Raw genomic sequence first — 16,214 nt, 5'->3', positions numbered from 1 at the left:
CATGTTTGATAAGTTTTAAAAAGGTGTTCTTGATCTAATTCACTCATAAAAAAAACGACAATTTTGGAGCCGTTTTTGGAAAAAAAAATTGTCAGTTAAGTGGTTAACATACTGTATGTATCATTGTATGAACTGGCTCTAGCTTGACCACAAGATTTGAGTGTGTGCAATTGTGGCAATAATGAATCATTGCCGGTTTATTGTTATTTATTAACAACCTGCTATTTTGAAACATTGTATTATTATAGCATGGCATTGATCTACACCTAGGAGGATCTGGATAAAATTCCTCTTCTTAGTAATGCATGTTTAATGTTTGTACAACCTTATTTTAAGTAATATTAATAAATGTTAAGTTTTAATAATGCTTAAATTACATAATAGGTAGTGCCCCCAACAAAGAGTCTTCTTTTTCTCTCTTTCTCATTCTGGTGAATATATTTCTGACTCTGGGGAGCACCACCATCATACACTGATCGCCAATTGTGGTTATATTACATCTTTCTAGTTGGTCTCATTTATACCAATCTCTGCTACATAGATCCTGTGCGGCTCTCACTCCTTTCTATTTTATAATCATTGTCAGGAGTTTTGTGCTCTGGTTTCCATGCTCGTTGTCTGGGGTTCCATGCACATTGTCAGGGGTTCCATACTCATTGCCAGGGGTTCCATACTCATTGCCAGGAGTTCCATGCTTGTTGCCAGGGGATCCATGCTTATTGTCAGGGGTTCCATGCTCGTTGTCAGGGGTTCCATGCTCATTGCCATGGGTTCCGTGCTTGTTGCCAAGGGTTTCATGTTCATTGACAGGGGTTTCATGGGAGAAGATGCATCTTCTCCTGGCAACGCCAGTGTTCCCAGCACTTCCAGGTAATGCTATGTGCTATATGCTTCCCTGAGAGATGCTAGAGGTCCAGTAGGACCTGTAGCATCTGTCTCATAGGTGGTGGCCATTTTTTGAGTGACATTTTAAGCAGATTCCATGCGGACGGGTAGTCCGCATGGAATCAGCAGCCACTGCACCCCCCAAGCCACCACAGGGTATGCGGGGGCTATTGTTATACCCCTGCTCTCAGGAAGCACAAAGGTCATCCTTTGGATGCATGCTCATGTCCTGATATGAGCAATTCCTCAAGCATTCTGGCTCTACACAACCAGGGGAAGATACTTAAACATCCGTATCCTCAGAAACAATTTCCCAGATTGAAGACCAGCTCAAAACCGCTATGACCTGTAAAGACGATGGCATCACCCAAGTTTTATAACTCTTATGATTCATCCCAACAAAACAGGACCAAACAAGAATTCAGGTTGCTCAAACAATGGCTCCAGAACACGGTCCATAAAGAACATTCAAGCTTATATAACGCATTTGGGTGCTAGACTCACTCCACATAACGTAACTTCGGGAAACATCAGTTGGCTTTCATACTGGTCTGGGGAGGCTGTTGTGCAACAGGTGATAGAATTTAAGATCCTGAGCATATGCCTGATGCTCTGGAAAATAGAGGTCAGAGGAGCAATTTGCATTTTGGAGAATGTTCAAACTCAAGACCTAATTGACTTACCAGAATCTTTGACAAAATCTTGGAACAAGATCTGGATTCCTCCATAATGTTTGATAGAATTCACAGGATGTTCTGGCCTAGAGGTGCTCCACCTGATAGAACCTAGAGATGTTATATGCCGCTTAAAATTGTTATACTCAGACATTCTCTGTAAGATCTGGTGCTTGTATGAATTGACATATCCCAGGATCTGTTATGTGGTACCCTCTTAAACCACAGGGTTCTTCAACCCCAATTGGCAGAGCAGCGCAAGTAAAATGTCAAGTGCTGATGGGATTTTCCATATAGTCTCCAAGTATCACACAATGTGAACTGTCCACTTCAAGAGAACCCTCTGATCGTCCATCCTTCTGGTCAGATCTGGACATCCCACTGATGGCTCTCTCATATTGGTGTGAGTTCATCTCAAAACGATGGCAGCAGGGTTCCATTACGGAATGGAACATCGTGCCTGCTGGCATCATAAGTTTTCCCTTGCACTAACCCAAATGGCCGATTTGTGCACAGGCAGGTATCTCCGCGATGCCCAGCATCACATCACTTTGAATTGAATTCCCCCCATAATCTCATATACTTCAGGAACAGTGGACCTCATTCAGAGTCGATCGCAACCCGTAAGCCCCGTGACCATCGGGGCATACGACGAGACCCTAAGGTTGGGTCTCAGCAGTCGTAAGCCCCAGGGAGCTTCCTGCTCTGTTTGAGAAGGAAGCTCCCCACTGACATCATTGATGATGACAGTGTGGACGCACACAAAACGGCATGCGTTCGCATAGGAATGCCTTCGTTTTGGAAACCACCCCCCGCCCCGCCTACAAAACGGGGATGGCTGTCGATCAACATCGACAGCTGCCCCTTTTGTAGAGAGCTCCGGAGCGCAGTGCTTGCGCATGCACAGTGCGTCCGCTGCACATGCGCACAGCGAGCCATCAACCCGGTTGCGAGCGCATCGGCGCTTGTGACCGGGTCTGAATGAGACCCTGTGATAGATAGAAAATGCAGCCACTATATGTGGCACAGTTTATATTCTTAAAGTTCATCCATTACTTTGTACTCATGTCCTCCTGGGTACAATAAATAAATTACATCCAATTCCTATACCCTGTGGTGTTTATAGATAGAGGTATTAGCACAAAGGCTGTGAGCAGCAACCATTATGGTGCAAAAGAAATTAACTCTATAAAAATAAAGGAAGAAGCCAGATGTTACTACCGGCTAATGAATATAATATAATTGTATCAATATCTAACGAATGGTTACAGACTGGCAGGGAGTTGTATTTGTATTTAGAAGATACATGTAGACCAAATGGATGTATAACAATGACTTATGTATATATGGGGACTTATTGTAGCCTAAAAGAATGTACCGACAGCCACATTACAGCCCCCCAGACTCCTGAGATTATGTATCACAGTCACATCTGCTTCTCCTAAATAAAGCCTGATAAACCCCAACTACCAACACTGACCTGGGTGCTGTGTACAGAGCTCTAATACCAATACTGACCTGGGTGCTGTGTACGGGGCTCTAATACCAACACTGACCTGGGTGCTGTGTACGGGGCTTTAATACCAACACTGACCTGGGTGCTGTGTACAGGGCTCTAATACCAACACTGACCTGGGTGCTGTGTACGGGGCTCTAATACCAACACTGACCTGGGTGCTGTGTACGAGGCTCTAATACCAACACTGACCTGGGTGCTGTGTACGAGGCTCTAATACCAACACTGACCTGGGTGCTGTGTACAGGGCTCTAATACCAACACTGACCTGGGTGCTGTGTACAGGGCTCTAATACCAACACTGACCTGGGTGCTGTGTACGGGGCTCTAATACCAAAACTGACCTGGGTGCTGTGTACGGGGCTCTAATACCAACACTGACCTGGGTGCTGCGTACCGGGCTCTAATACCAACACTGACCTGGGTGCTGTGTAAAGGGCTCTAATACCAACATTGACCTGGGTGCTGTGTACGGGGGTTTAATAACAACACTGACCTGGGTGCTGTGTATGGGGCTCTAATACCAACACTGACCTGGGTGCTGTGTATGGGGCTCTAATACCAACACTGACCTGGGTGCTGTGTACGCGACTCTAATACCAACACTGACCCGGGTGCTGTGTACGGGGCTCAAATACCAACACTGACCTGGGTGCTGTGTACGGGGCTCTAATACCAACACTGACCTGGGTGCTGTGTATGGGGCTCTAATACCAACACTGACCTGGGTGCTGTGTATGGGGCTCTAATACCAACACTGACCTGGGTGCTGTGTACGCGACTCTAATACCAACACTGACCCGGGTGCTGTGTACGGGGCTCAAATACCAACACTGACCTGGGTGCTGTGTACGGGGCTCTAATACCAACACTGACCTGGGTGCTGTGTATGGGGCTCTAATACCAACACTGACCTGGGTGCTGTGTACGGGGCTCTAAAACCAACACTGACCTGGGTGCTGTGTACATTGCTCTAATACCAACACTGACCTGGGTGCTGTGTACGGGGCTCTAATACCAACACTGACCTGGGTGCTGTGTACAGGGCTCTAATACCAACACTGACCTGGGTGCTGTGTACGGGTCTCTAATACCAACACTGACCTGGGTGCTGTGTACGGGGCTCTAATACCAACAATGACCTGGGTGCTGTGTACAGGGCTCTAATGCCAACACTGACCTGGGTGCTGTGTACAGGGCTCTAATACCAACACTGACCTGGGTGCTGTGTACGGGGCTCTAATACCAACACTGACCTGGGTGCTGTGTACTGGGCTCTAATACCAACACTGACCTGGGTGCTGTGTATGGGGCTCTAATACCAACACTGACCTGGGTGCTGTGTACAGGGCTCTAATACCAACACTGACCTGGGTGCTGTGTACGGGGCTCTAATACCAAAACCGACCTGGGGGCTGTGTATGGGGCTCTAATACCAACACTGACCTGGGTGCTGTGTACGGGGCTCTAATACCAACACTGACCTGGGTGCTGTGTAAGGGGTTCTAATACCAACACTGAAATGGGTGCTGTGTACAGGGCTCTAATACCAACACTGACCTGGGTGCTATGTACAGGGTTCTAATACCAACACTGACCTGGGTGCTGTGTACGGGGCTCTAATACCAACACTGACCTGGGTGCTGTGTACGGGGCTCTAATACCAACACTGACCTGGGTGCTGTGTAAGGGGTTCTAATACCAACACTGACCTGGGTGCTGTGTACAGAGCTCTAATACCAACACTGACCTGGGTGCTGTGTACAGGGCTCTAATACCAACACTGACCTGGGTGCTGTGTTCAGGGCTCTAATACCAACACTGACCTGGGTACTGTGAACAGGGCTCTAATACCAACACGGACCTGGGTGCTGTGTACGGGGCTCTAATACCAACACTGACCTGGGTGCTGTGTATGGGGTTCTAATACCAACACTGACCTGGGTGCTGTGTACGGGGCTCTAATAGCAACACTGACCTGGGTGCTGTGTACAGGGCTCTAATACCAACACTGACCTGGGTGCTGTGTACGAGGCTCTAATACCAACACTGACCTGGGTGCTGTGTACGGGGCTCTAATACCAACACTGACCTGGGTGCTGTGTACGGGGCTCTAATACCAACACTGACCTGGGTGCTGTGTACGAGGCTCTAATACCAACACTGACCTGGGTGCTGTGTACAGGGCTCTAATACCAACACTGACCTGGGTTCTGTGTACGGGGCTCTAATACCACACTGACCTGGGTGCTGTGTATGGGGCTCTAATACCAAAACTGACCTGGGTGCTGTGTACGAGGCTCTAATACCAACACTGACCTGGGTGCTGCGTACCGGGCTCTAATACCAACACTGACCTGGGTGCTGTGTACGGGGCTCTAATACCAACACTGACCTGGGTGCTGTGTTCAGGGCTCTAATACCAACACTGACCTGGGTGCTGTGTACAGGGCTCTGTGCCAGCTATACCCAACATTTATACCGTATGTCCCATCATGTATCACAAATACAGCAATAAATTGATCTCAGATTATATATTTATTGTTCCCTGCATATAATAACATTGGAATATGAGATTACAGCAGAGACATAACAGATACTGTACAGATTTATCACTGCACGGACCAATCACTGATCAGTCGCTGTGCCAAAACCACATCACATGACCTGACGCAGAACTGTTTTACTAATAGGACAAAATGGACATTTCCCTCACACCAAACTGAACAGGACTCTTATTAGACTCTGCTTAATATATAACCAAACTGGGAGAGACTACACATGTCTTACCACTGCCCCACCGTGTACCCTACCAATACAGGAGAACCTACATTATGTATAGAGGAGGGTAATCAGTCAGATAAGGATGTATATAATAACACTTATTAACAGTCCAGATATAAAATCCGCACATACACACATAGGGGCCTATTAATTAATTATTGTGTTTTAGACCCGATAATTATATTTTCTTATATCCAGTTATCGCAGCAATAAGATATAAAGATTTGCCCAGATGTATTAATAACACATGCAGGCACAGGGGCTCTGATAGGCTCTCTGTAATGTGTAATAATAAAGTAATTGAGTAACGTGATCATGGCACTGAAGGGGTTACCTTGATTTACCCATGATGCATTGTGTATCAGTGTATATTTGTGGTATGTTACTTAAATGATAACCAGCTAGTGAAGGCAAGCAATCGTATTTTTACATTTTTCTCAAGGGAAGTTCTATTATAGATATATGTACAGAGCATTTTGTGCAGTTGTGTCCAGGCTACTGTCCTCTGTTATCAGCCAGCACATTTCCTCCTTATAGAGTATTATCATTAGTATCATATCATGGTTTATATCTTAGATACTTCCAGGGCAGCACAATTAGTCTCTCTACAGATCACAGTACATCATGTGTGATAATATGCAGCAATAGAGGAAACCGGGAATACAAGAAACTTGTACTGTAAAGGACAATGGACCTCATTCAGAGTCAATCACAAAAAGCGATCGCTCACTCTGAATGAGGGTGGGTGCATCTGCTATAGCAGTGCGGCCTCCTGGTCGCAAGCTAAGCTGTGGGTTACCACCCACAGCTTAGCTTGTGACCAGGGTGATGGTCGTGATGGTCATCACCATCGCTACCATCGGGGCATACGATGAGACCCTAAGGTTGGGTCTCAGCAGTTGTAAGCCCCAGGGAGCTTCCTGCTCTGTTTGAGCAGGAAGCTCCCCCTCGCCCCACCTACAAAACGGGGACGGCTGTCGATCAACATCGACAACCGGCCCTTTTGTAGAGAGCTCCGGAGCGACAGAATTTCTCTGTCACTCCGGGGCTTGCGCACGCGCAGTGCAGCTGCTGCGCGTGCGCACAGCGAGCCATCGACCCAGTTGCGAGCGCATCGGCGCTTGTGACCAGGTCTGAGTGAGCCCCAATATCCTACTTTATATTTATATACAGAATATACATGTTACTAAGAATAGCAGAATATATATTGTAACTAAGAATAGCAGAATATACATGTTACTAAGAATAGCAGAATATACAATGTTACTAAGAATAGCAGAATATACAATGTTACTAAGAATAGCAGAATATACATGTTACTAAGAATAGCAGAATATACATGTTACTAAGAATAGCAGAATATAGAATGTTACTAAGAATAGCAGAATATACATGTTACTAAGAATAGCAGAATATACAATGTTACTAAGAATAGCAGAATATACAATGTTACTAAGAATAGCAGAATATACAATGTTACTGGGAATAGCAGAAAATACTTGTTACTAAGAATAGCAGAATATACAATGTTACTAAGAATAGCAGAATATACATGTTACTAAGAATAGCAGAATATACATGTTACTAAGAATAGCAGAATATACATGTTACTAAGAATAGCAGAATATACAATGTTACTAAGAATAGCAGAATATACATGTTACTAAGAATAGCAGAATATACATGTTACTAAGAATAGCAGAATATACATGTTACTAAGAATAGCAGAAAATACATGTTACTAAGAATAGCAGAATATACAATGTTACTAAGAATAGCAGAATATACATGTTACTAAGAATAGCAGAATATACATGTTACTAAGAATAGCAGAATATACAATGTTACTAAGAATAGCTGAATATACATGTTACTAAGAATAGCAGAATATACAATGTTACTAAGAATAGCAGAATATACATGTTACTAAGAATAGCAGAATATACATGTTACTAAGAATAGCAGAATATATAATGTTACTGAGAATAGCAGAATATACAATGTTACTAAGAATAGCAGAATATACATGTTACTAAGAATAGCAGAATATACAATGTTACTAAGAATAGCAGAATATACAATGTTACTAAGAATAGCAGAATATACATGTTACTAAGAATAGCAGAATATACAATGTTACTAAGAATAGCAGAATATACATGTTACTAAGAATAGCAGAATATACAATGTTACTAAGAATAGCTGAATATACATGTTACTAAGAATAGCAGAATATACATGTTACTAAGAATAGCAGAATATACATGTTACTAAGAATAGCAGAATATACATGTTACTAAGAATAGCAGAATATACAATGTTACTAAGAATAGCAGAATATACATGTTACTAAGAATAGCAGAATATACATGTTACTAAGAATAGCAGAATATATAATGTTACTGAGAATAGCAGAATATACAATGTTACTAAGAATAGCAGAATATACATGTTACTAAGAATAGCAGAATATACAATGTTACTAAGAATAGCAGAATATACAATGTTACTAAGAATAGCAGAATATACATGTTACAAAGAATAGCAGAATATACAATGTTACTAAGAATAGCAGAATATACATGTTACTAAGAATAGCAGAATATACATGTTACTAAGAATAGCAGAATATACAATGTTACTAAGAATAGCAGAATATACATGTTACTAAGAATAGCAGAATATACATGTTACTAAGAATAGCAGAATATACAATGTTACTAAGAATAGCAGAATATACAATGTTACTAAGAATAGCAGAATATACATGTTACTAAGAATAGCAGAATATACATGTTACTAAGAATAACAGAATATACAATGTTACTAAGAATAGCAGAATATACAATGTTACTAAGAATAGCAGAATATACATGTTACTAAGAATAGCAGAATATACAATGTTACTAAGAATAGCAGAATATACAATGTTACTAAGAATAGTAGAATATACAATGTCACTAAGAATAGTAGAATATACATGTTACTAAGAATATCAGAATATATAATGTTACTAAGAATAGCAGAATATACATGTTACTGGCTGCACTAGATACATAGTTACAGGACTGTTATATATATATGATGAGTTCTGTCACTTGTCTCTGGTCAGGTTTCTTGTGATCATTTCTCCCAACTCTTGACTCAATCACATATCTTTAAACGCCCATTCCAAACATATAATGCAGCATGAAGGGGCTCAGTGAAGGTGGCAGTGAAAGTGTGTAAGTGTCTGATGGGGTCACACAGAGAATAAAAGGACAGCTGTCCTGCCTCATAATCCAGACATATCCTCACTCTGCCACAGGGGCTATTGTCCAGTAACCGGATCTCTCTACTCTTATGTATCACTATATACTGGTTATTTTTCCTATACAAACACCAGGACTTTTTATTATATCCAAAGCGGAAACACTTTCCACTCCTGCCTATGCTGGAATAACTCATCCCTACACCCCATTTCCATGATCTACTGACCCTCACTTCCCAGTAATGCCGCCCTGAGAATCCCATTGTACTTAATACCTGACTAGTCGGAAATCTTGCTGGTGTTTCTGGACGGTTCTGGTTTTGTGACCTAGATGCAGTTTTCAGGTCACCTGATATATGTATATTGTTAGAGGCTGTGTTAACATCCAGTAATATGTCAGTAGCATCCTGCACATAGATTCCCATATTTAAACCTGTTATTATAGCAGATAATCTGTGTAATTTCCCTGATATGTGACCCACATCCATATCTCCTACATCATGTACCTGTGTATATGGTCTTTTTCTATTTTGAGTATCACACAAGTCACCTATGTCTGGTTCCTGTAAGACAGTCAATGGATCAGACATATTACACAGCTTCTCAATGTGACGCATCTCCCCGGACAGCTCGTCCTTCCTTATTTCCTGCTGCTGGATCTCATCAGAGACTGGGAGTAAATTCTTCTGTTCCTGCTTGGAGATCTCTATCAGGGCTTTCTTCTCCAGGTCTTCCAGCTGTTTTTTGATGTCTGTAACCAGGCCAGTGACTCTGCCTTTTACACAGGCTGTAGTTTCCTTTTCTTTGTTTTTGTGTTCCAGCAGACTCTGCACATTTTCCTCTGTCTTCACTTTTTTTATGTTCAGTTTTTGCAGAAAATCTCCCATTTTCTTCTTCTTCATCTCAAAAGCCTCATCCAGCGTCTTAACCTGGTGTCCTCTGTGTTCTCCAACTAAGGTGCAGGACACACAGATACAGGCAGCATCCTTAATGCAGTAATATTTGACGATCTCCTTATGGACGGAGCATTTCCTGTTTCCCAGGGCAGTGGTGGGATCAGATAAGACATGTTCTGATGACTTGCTGTGTACTCTCAAGTGATTATCACACAGATGAGCCTCACAATACAGACAGGATTTAGCAGCAGGTACACGAGAGTCTAAACACTGAGTACAGAGGATCTGAGTCTCCTTCTGATTTGGCAGAGTAGAGATGGAACTCCCCACTTTGTTACTCAGTGCAGGACATATCTTTATCTCTGCTTTGCATTGAGGACAGGTATAAACTCCAGATGCCTTCTGTGTTATCAACACACGACCAATACAGCCCCGGCAGAATCTATGCCGACATTTCAGTGTTATAGGATCTGTATAATTTCTCCGGCAGAGAGAACAGACCAGCTCTTGCCTCAGATTAGCAGATGCCATCGCTGGCAGCAGGAGAGGGAAATGAAAGTGACAGTCTCTGACACTCAGATACCAGCTTGTGTGTTGCACAATTTCCCCATAGAACAAGGCTGAGCTGTCACAGATTATATTTGTAGGCTCAGTTATAATAAGGGACACACCCAATACATAGAGGGACATCATACAGATAATGGTACAGATTTCAGAAATCAAAGACTTTTAATAAGTTGAGAATTATTAATTACATGAACACACATGTATAAAGAAAATGTTATTACGTAAAAATCAACCATAAAACACAAATTAGCTTTCCGCTAATTATCACTTTAAAATAATCAAGAGCACCTATGTGCATATACACCGTTACTACACTCTAGAAAGAAAGATGTTGGGATTACTCCCAAAATTCAACAAACAAAAAAGTGGCAGAGATGTCCAGTCCACCTATAGATATATGCAATTTTCACTAGGAACTTTATAAAGAAACTAGCGTGTATCAAACAAATTCTATTCTGTTGTAGAGCAATGTATAAATACCCACATCCACATGGAACAAATAGGAGCTTGTCCTCTTTGATCGGCTACGCCAAGCCACCATCTTTTCTAAAATTGACCTTTGGGGAGTTTACAAGCTGATCCGGATTAAGAGTGGCAACAAATGGAAAATGGCCTTCAGTACTCACTCAGGACACTAAGAGGATTTGTTCATGCCAATTGGCCTAGCTAATGCTCCAGCAGTCTTTCAAGACCTCATTAACAATGTTCTTCATGAATTCCTGGAAGACTTCATGGTAGTATACCTTGACGACATTCTCATTTACTCACAGTCATTGAACCAACACCATCAACATGTTCGTAAGGTACTGCAAAAATTGTGAGAAAGCCATCTATTCGCTAAACAGGAAAAGTGCGATTTCGACGTCACTCAAATTTCTTTCTTAGGCAATATCATATCCTCCCATGGATTTTCTATGGATCCTAATATGATCAAAGCAAATCAGGAGTGGGTCCTACCAACTACCTTTAAAGCTATTCAGCGATTCCTTCTCTGCTATTGTGGCACCCATTGTGGAATTGACCAAAAAAGGAGCTGACACTTCCAACTGGTCACCCAAGGCTGTTTGAGCCTTTGAAGATCTTAAGGCTGCATTTATACAGGCTTCTGTTCTACATCATCTTAATCTGAAGTTGCCATTTTTTCTGGAAGTGGATGCCTCTGAGATAGGAGCTGGAGCTGTTTTGTCCCAGAGGGATCCTCTAGACAATGAATTACACCCCTGTGCCTATTTGTCCCATAAGCTCACCACTGCGGACACTAATTACGATGTGGGAAATCATGAGTTACTCGCTATTAAATGGGCTTTTGAGGACTGGAGCCACTGGTTGGAGGGGGCCAAGCACCAAGTCACTGTTCTTACTGACCATAAGAACTTATCATACATTGAGTCTGCTAAAAGGTTATATTCCAGACAGGCACATTGGGCATTCTTTTTCACAAATTTCAATGACATGATTTTTTTCCATCCTGGGTCAAGAAACATTAAGGCTGATGCACTTTCCTGAAGCTTTGTGCCAACTCAACAGACTATTATTTCCAATGAACCTATTGTTCCTAATTCTCGCATCCATTTTCATTTCATTTCTTACCCAGAATTTGACTGAGCTCATTCAGGCCTGTCAGTTGAAAACACCATTGGACAAACCTCCTGATCTTTTGTTTGTTCCGGAAAGATTCAGGAAGTCAGTTTTGTTGGATTTTTACTCTCGATTAACTTTTTGGTCATCCCGGCATTAGCAAGACTCTGGAGTTACTTTCCCTTTCGGTTTGGTGGCCTTCTCTGACCAAAGATGTTTGCAATTTTGTCCTAGCATGTGAGGTTTGTGCCAAAAATAAGACTCCTTGAACAGCTCTCTCAGGTCTCTTGCTTCCTCTCTCTATACTTAAAAGACCTTGGACCCACATAGCCATGGACTTTATTGTCAACCTCCCAGTTTCTGCTCAGTGCTCCATGATCTGGACAGTAGTGGACCGCTTCAGCAAAATGGCACATTTCATTCCTTTGTCTAAATTGACCACTGCCAAGGAACTCTGGGGCTGATTCAGACCCGCTCGCAAGTGCTATGCGCTCGCAAGCAGGTCGATGTATGCCCCCTGCGGATGCACCACACCCAGCCAGCGACAGGTGCTCTGTCGCTATGGGTCTCTCACCAAAATGGGGTGGCTGTCGATTGTGTTTGACAGCTTGCCCTATCTTGGAGGCGAGCAGGGGGGGTGGCTGGACAAACGCCTGCCATTTGTGGTCGCCCTACTGACATCACTCGTGATGTCAGTAGTTGAGCTTCCTGCTCTATTAGAGTAGGAAGCTCACTGGCGCTTGCGGGATCGAGACCCTACCGCAAGAGTCTCGTTGCAAGCCAAATGGTCACGATAGTCGCGACCATCGGGACCATCACGACCATCACCTGGCCGCTCACTAAAGCTGTGGGTGGTCACCCACAGCTTAGCGAGTGGCCAGGGGGCAGAAACAAACAAAAAAAATGCCCTGATTCAGAGCGAGCACTCTTAAAGAGTGTTCGGCTCTGAATCAGTGTGTCAGGGTTCAGCCTAGGATCAGCCTCTCTCACCTCCTTGCCAGCTTCCCCTGACTTCCTTGTGGTCAGATGTTCGGTGCAGTGATGGATGTGGGGCTGAGTATTCTGCCTTAGGTGTTTTTTGCGAGCTTCCATGGTCGACTGTGTGTGCTGGGGATCGGAGTTCCCATCATGGGTGCCGCCATGACAGTTCCTCTCATGTGACAGTACTCCTAACCTATGGTAGCATGATTTCAGTCAGCTGATGCTGTGCTCCAGTAATCTGCTACCCCTGGGTATAAACCGCCTCCAGAACTCCAGGAAGTTGCTGTTCAACCTCTTCTCTGTTCCAGTGATACCAACATTGCTCTGTGCTAATCTATCAGAGAGTTACTTCAGCCTGTTCACAGTTCTAAAGTTTCCAGTATTAGCTTCCAAGCTATTCTTAGTCTGAGAGTAGTTCTCTCCCAGTATCCAGACTGTTTTGTTTTCTATGTCTGTGTGTCTTTATATATGTGCTGCTAGTATTGCAGCTTCCTTGTGTCACTGAGGTGTCAGATTACCTGCTGGTATTAATTAGCTCACAGCTGGACCTCCCAGCACATGTCTGTGTCAATCTGCCCTGTGTCTTGTCAGTGCAAATCTGCACTTGCATTTAGCACTCTCCTAGTGTATGCCTGACTTCTCTTTGCGTCCTGTCTGTGCAGCCAGCACCTACATTTATAGTACCCCAGTATATGTCTGTGTTCTTTGCTCAGTGTCTTGTCTCTGCCAATCATTTCCAGCATTCCCATATATTCCCTGAGTCCACTCTGCTCTTGTCTGTGCAATCTCCAGTATATGTCTGTGTTCTTTGCCCAGTGTCTTGTCTCTGGTAATCAGCTCCAATCATTTCTAGCATTCCCATATATTCCCTGAGTCCACTCTTCTCTTGCCTTTGCAATCCCCAGTATATGTCTGTGTTTTTCTGCATATTTAACTGTCTCCAGTCTATGCCTGTGTTATAGCATTCTGTTCCATTTCCAGAGTTCATTCATTCCATTCACCTCCAGTGCTATTGCATTCATCTTATTGCATTCATTATAGTTTCCGGTCTTCTGCCATTCCCAGGTACCTGTCCAGAGGGCCGCGACCTGCTCACTTGGTGCAGCTGAAAACCAAATCCCAATTGGAGGGGTCACTGGAGAAAACCACCAAGTGGGTTAGACTCCGCGCCTCCGGGCAGGTCTAGCCAAACCTGGGTTTGGCTGCAACTAGGAGACCTAGTCTAGTCACCCAAACCCCTCGGCTCACCGTCCTCCACAGAGGAATTCTTGCACTGGATCGCGACAGTTTGAACAGCCCAATATGCAAGCCACCGGGTTCCAGGGTGATGCAGGGTTTCAGGATTTACTCTTTCGTGTGACTGCACAGGAGACAGCTTTGCAATCCGTCAGACAGCAGCTGCAGGAACTCTCTAGTCAAATGATGGTTATTCATTCAGTTCTAGCTGCTTTGTCTCCAGACACACCACAAGTTCCGCCAGTGAATTCTCCACAGTTTTGTTCTGAAGTTTCAATTATACCAACAGATGAAAAATTTTCTGTGCAAGCTAGTGAACCTCTCAAGTGTCCTCTGGTTCCCCAATTTTCTGATATGCGTGACCCTGAACCTTTCAAGAGTTTCTACTGGCTTCTAGAACAACTACAAAATCTAAGTCCTAAAATTTTTCAAGTTATTCCCAAGCTTTCTAGTGCTACTCCTGACTTGACTAACAGCCTTTCCAAACAAACTAAAGTAAAGCATCAAAGTTTCCTGTGCCCTAAACTTACGGAGTGACGCCGGGAACTGCATCTCTGTTTATATTGTGGTTATGATGATCACTTTCTGAAGGACTGTACTCTGCGCCCACTGAGAAGTGGTTACAAGTGTGTGACTCCGAATATCTGCACTTTCAGTTCTCCCCATCATCCATCAGTGATTCCTGTTTCTTCAGTCACAGATAAGGAGGTGATGTCCACTGAGCAAAAGAAAGTTCAAGTTTTTGATTGGGGCCCTGCTACAAGATGCTTCAACCCTCGTCTAAGAAATATTGGGAGGATATTTCAACCTTCTAAAGTCAGGGACACTACTCATTCCATTTCTACTGGTCACGGCCCGGATTCCATTTCCATCGGACCCAGTCCGGATTCTGTTTTTCCCAATACGGGACTCCAGTCAGTAGCCCCAGGAGGGGTCTCAACTTCCTTACCCCGAGTGGAGGTCCCAAGTCTTGCACCCCAGGAGGGGGTCCCAAGTCTCACACCCAAGGAGGGGGTCCCAAGTCTCGCACCCCAGGAGGGGGTCCCAAGTCTTGCACCCCAAGAGGGGGTCTCAAGTTCCACGCCCCAGAAGGGGGCCTTCGTTTCAAGTATCATGCCCCAGGAGGGGGTTTCAAATCTCTCACCCCAGAAGGGGGTTACAAGTGTTGTACCCCAGGAGGGGGCTTTCATTTCAAGTTTCACGCCCCAGGGAGGGGTCTTTGTTTCGAGTTTCATGCCCCAGGAGGGGGCCTTCATTTCGAGTTACATGTCTCAAGAGGAGACCATCATTTCGAGTTTCATGCCTCAAGGGGAGGCCTTCATTTCGAGTGTTATGCCCCAGGAGCGGGACGTAATTTCAAGTGTTACTCACCAAGAAAGGGTCTCAAGTTCCATACCTCAAGAGGGGGTTCTGAGCCACTCACCCCAGGAGGAAGTCTGTGTTCTTGCATCCCAAAAGGGGATTTCATATTGCGTACCCCGAAAGGAAAAACCAAGTCAGCTTCCCCAGAAGGGGGTTTTAGGTCCCATACTCCAACAGGGAGTGTCAAGTTCTGTACTCCCGAAGGGGGCCTTGAGTCTCTCACCCCAAAAGAAGGTTTCAAATCTTGCTTCCCAGGAAGGGGCCTCAAGTCAAGTACCTCAGCAGGGGGTCTCAAGTCTTGCACACCAAGAGAGGGTCTCAAGGTCCATACCTCAAGAGAGGGTTCTGAGCCACTCACCCCAGGTGGAAGTCTGTGTTCTTGCATCCCAAAAGGGGGTTTCATATTGCATACCCCGAAAGGAAAAGCCAAGTCTGCTTCCCCAGAAGGGGGTTTTAGGTCCCATACTCCAACAGGGAGTGTCAAG

At 44.0% G+C, this 16,214-nt stretch overlaps 1 protein-coding gene across 1 annotated transcript; it reads right to left on the bottom strand.

The window, feature by feature from the left end:
• Nucleotides 1–1,359: 1,359 nt before the first annotated feature.
• LOC148442483 (tripartite motif-containing protein 29-like) lies at nucleotides 1,360–10,536 on the bottom strand. Its single transcript, XM_088463901.1, has 3 exons — nucleotides 9,660–10,536; nucleotides 1,569–1,670; nucleotides 1,360–1,445 (listed from the first exon to the last, which is right to left on the bottom strand). The coding sequence occupies exons 1-3, from the start codon at nucleotides 10,534–10,536 to the stop codon at nucleotides 1,360–1,362; spliced, it is 1,065 nt and encodes a 354-aa protein (XP_088320027.1).
• Between the last annotated feature and the right edge of the window lie 5,678 nt (nucleotides 10,537–16,214).

This window comes from Taudactylus pleione, unplaced genomic scaffold, assembly GCF_031769625.1.
Source record: "Taudactylus pleione unplaced genomic scaffold, aTauple2 ptg001495l, whole genome shotgun sequence".
Classification (NCBI taxonomy): domain Eukaryota; kingdom Metazoa; phylum Chordata; class Amphibia; order Anura; family Myobatrachidae; genus Taudactylus; species Taudactylus pleione.
This window is presented reverse-complemented; position numbering and strand designations above follow the sequence as displayed.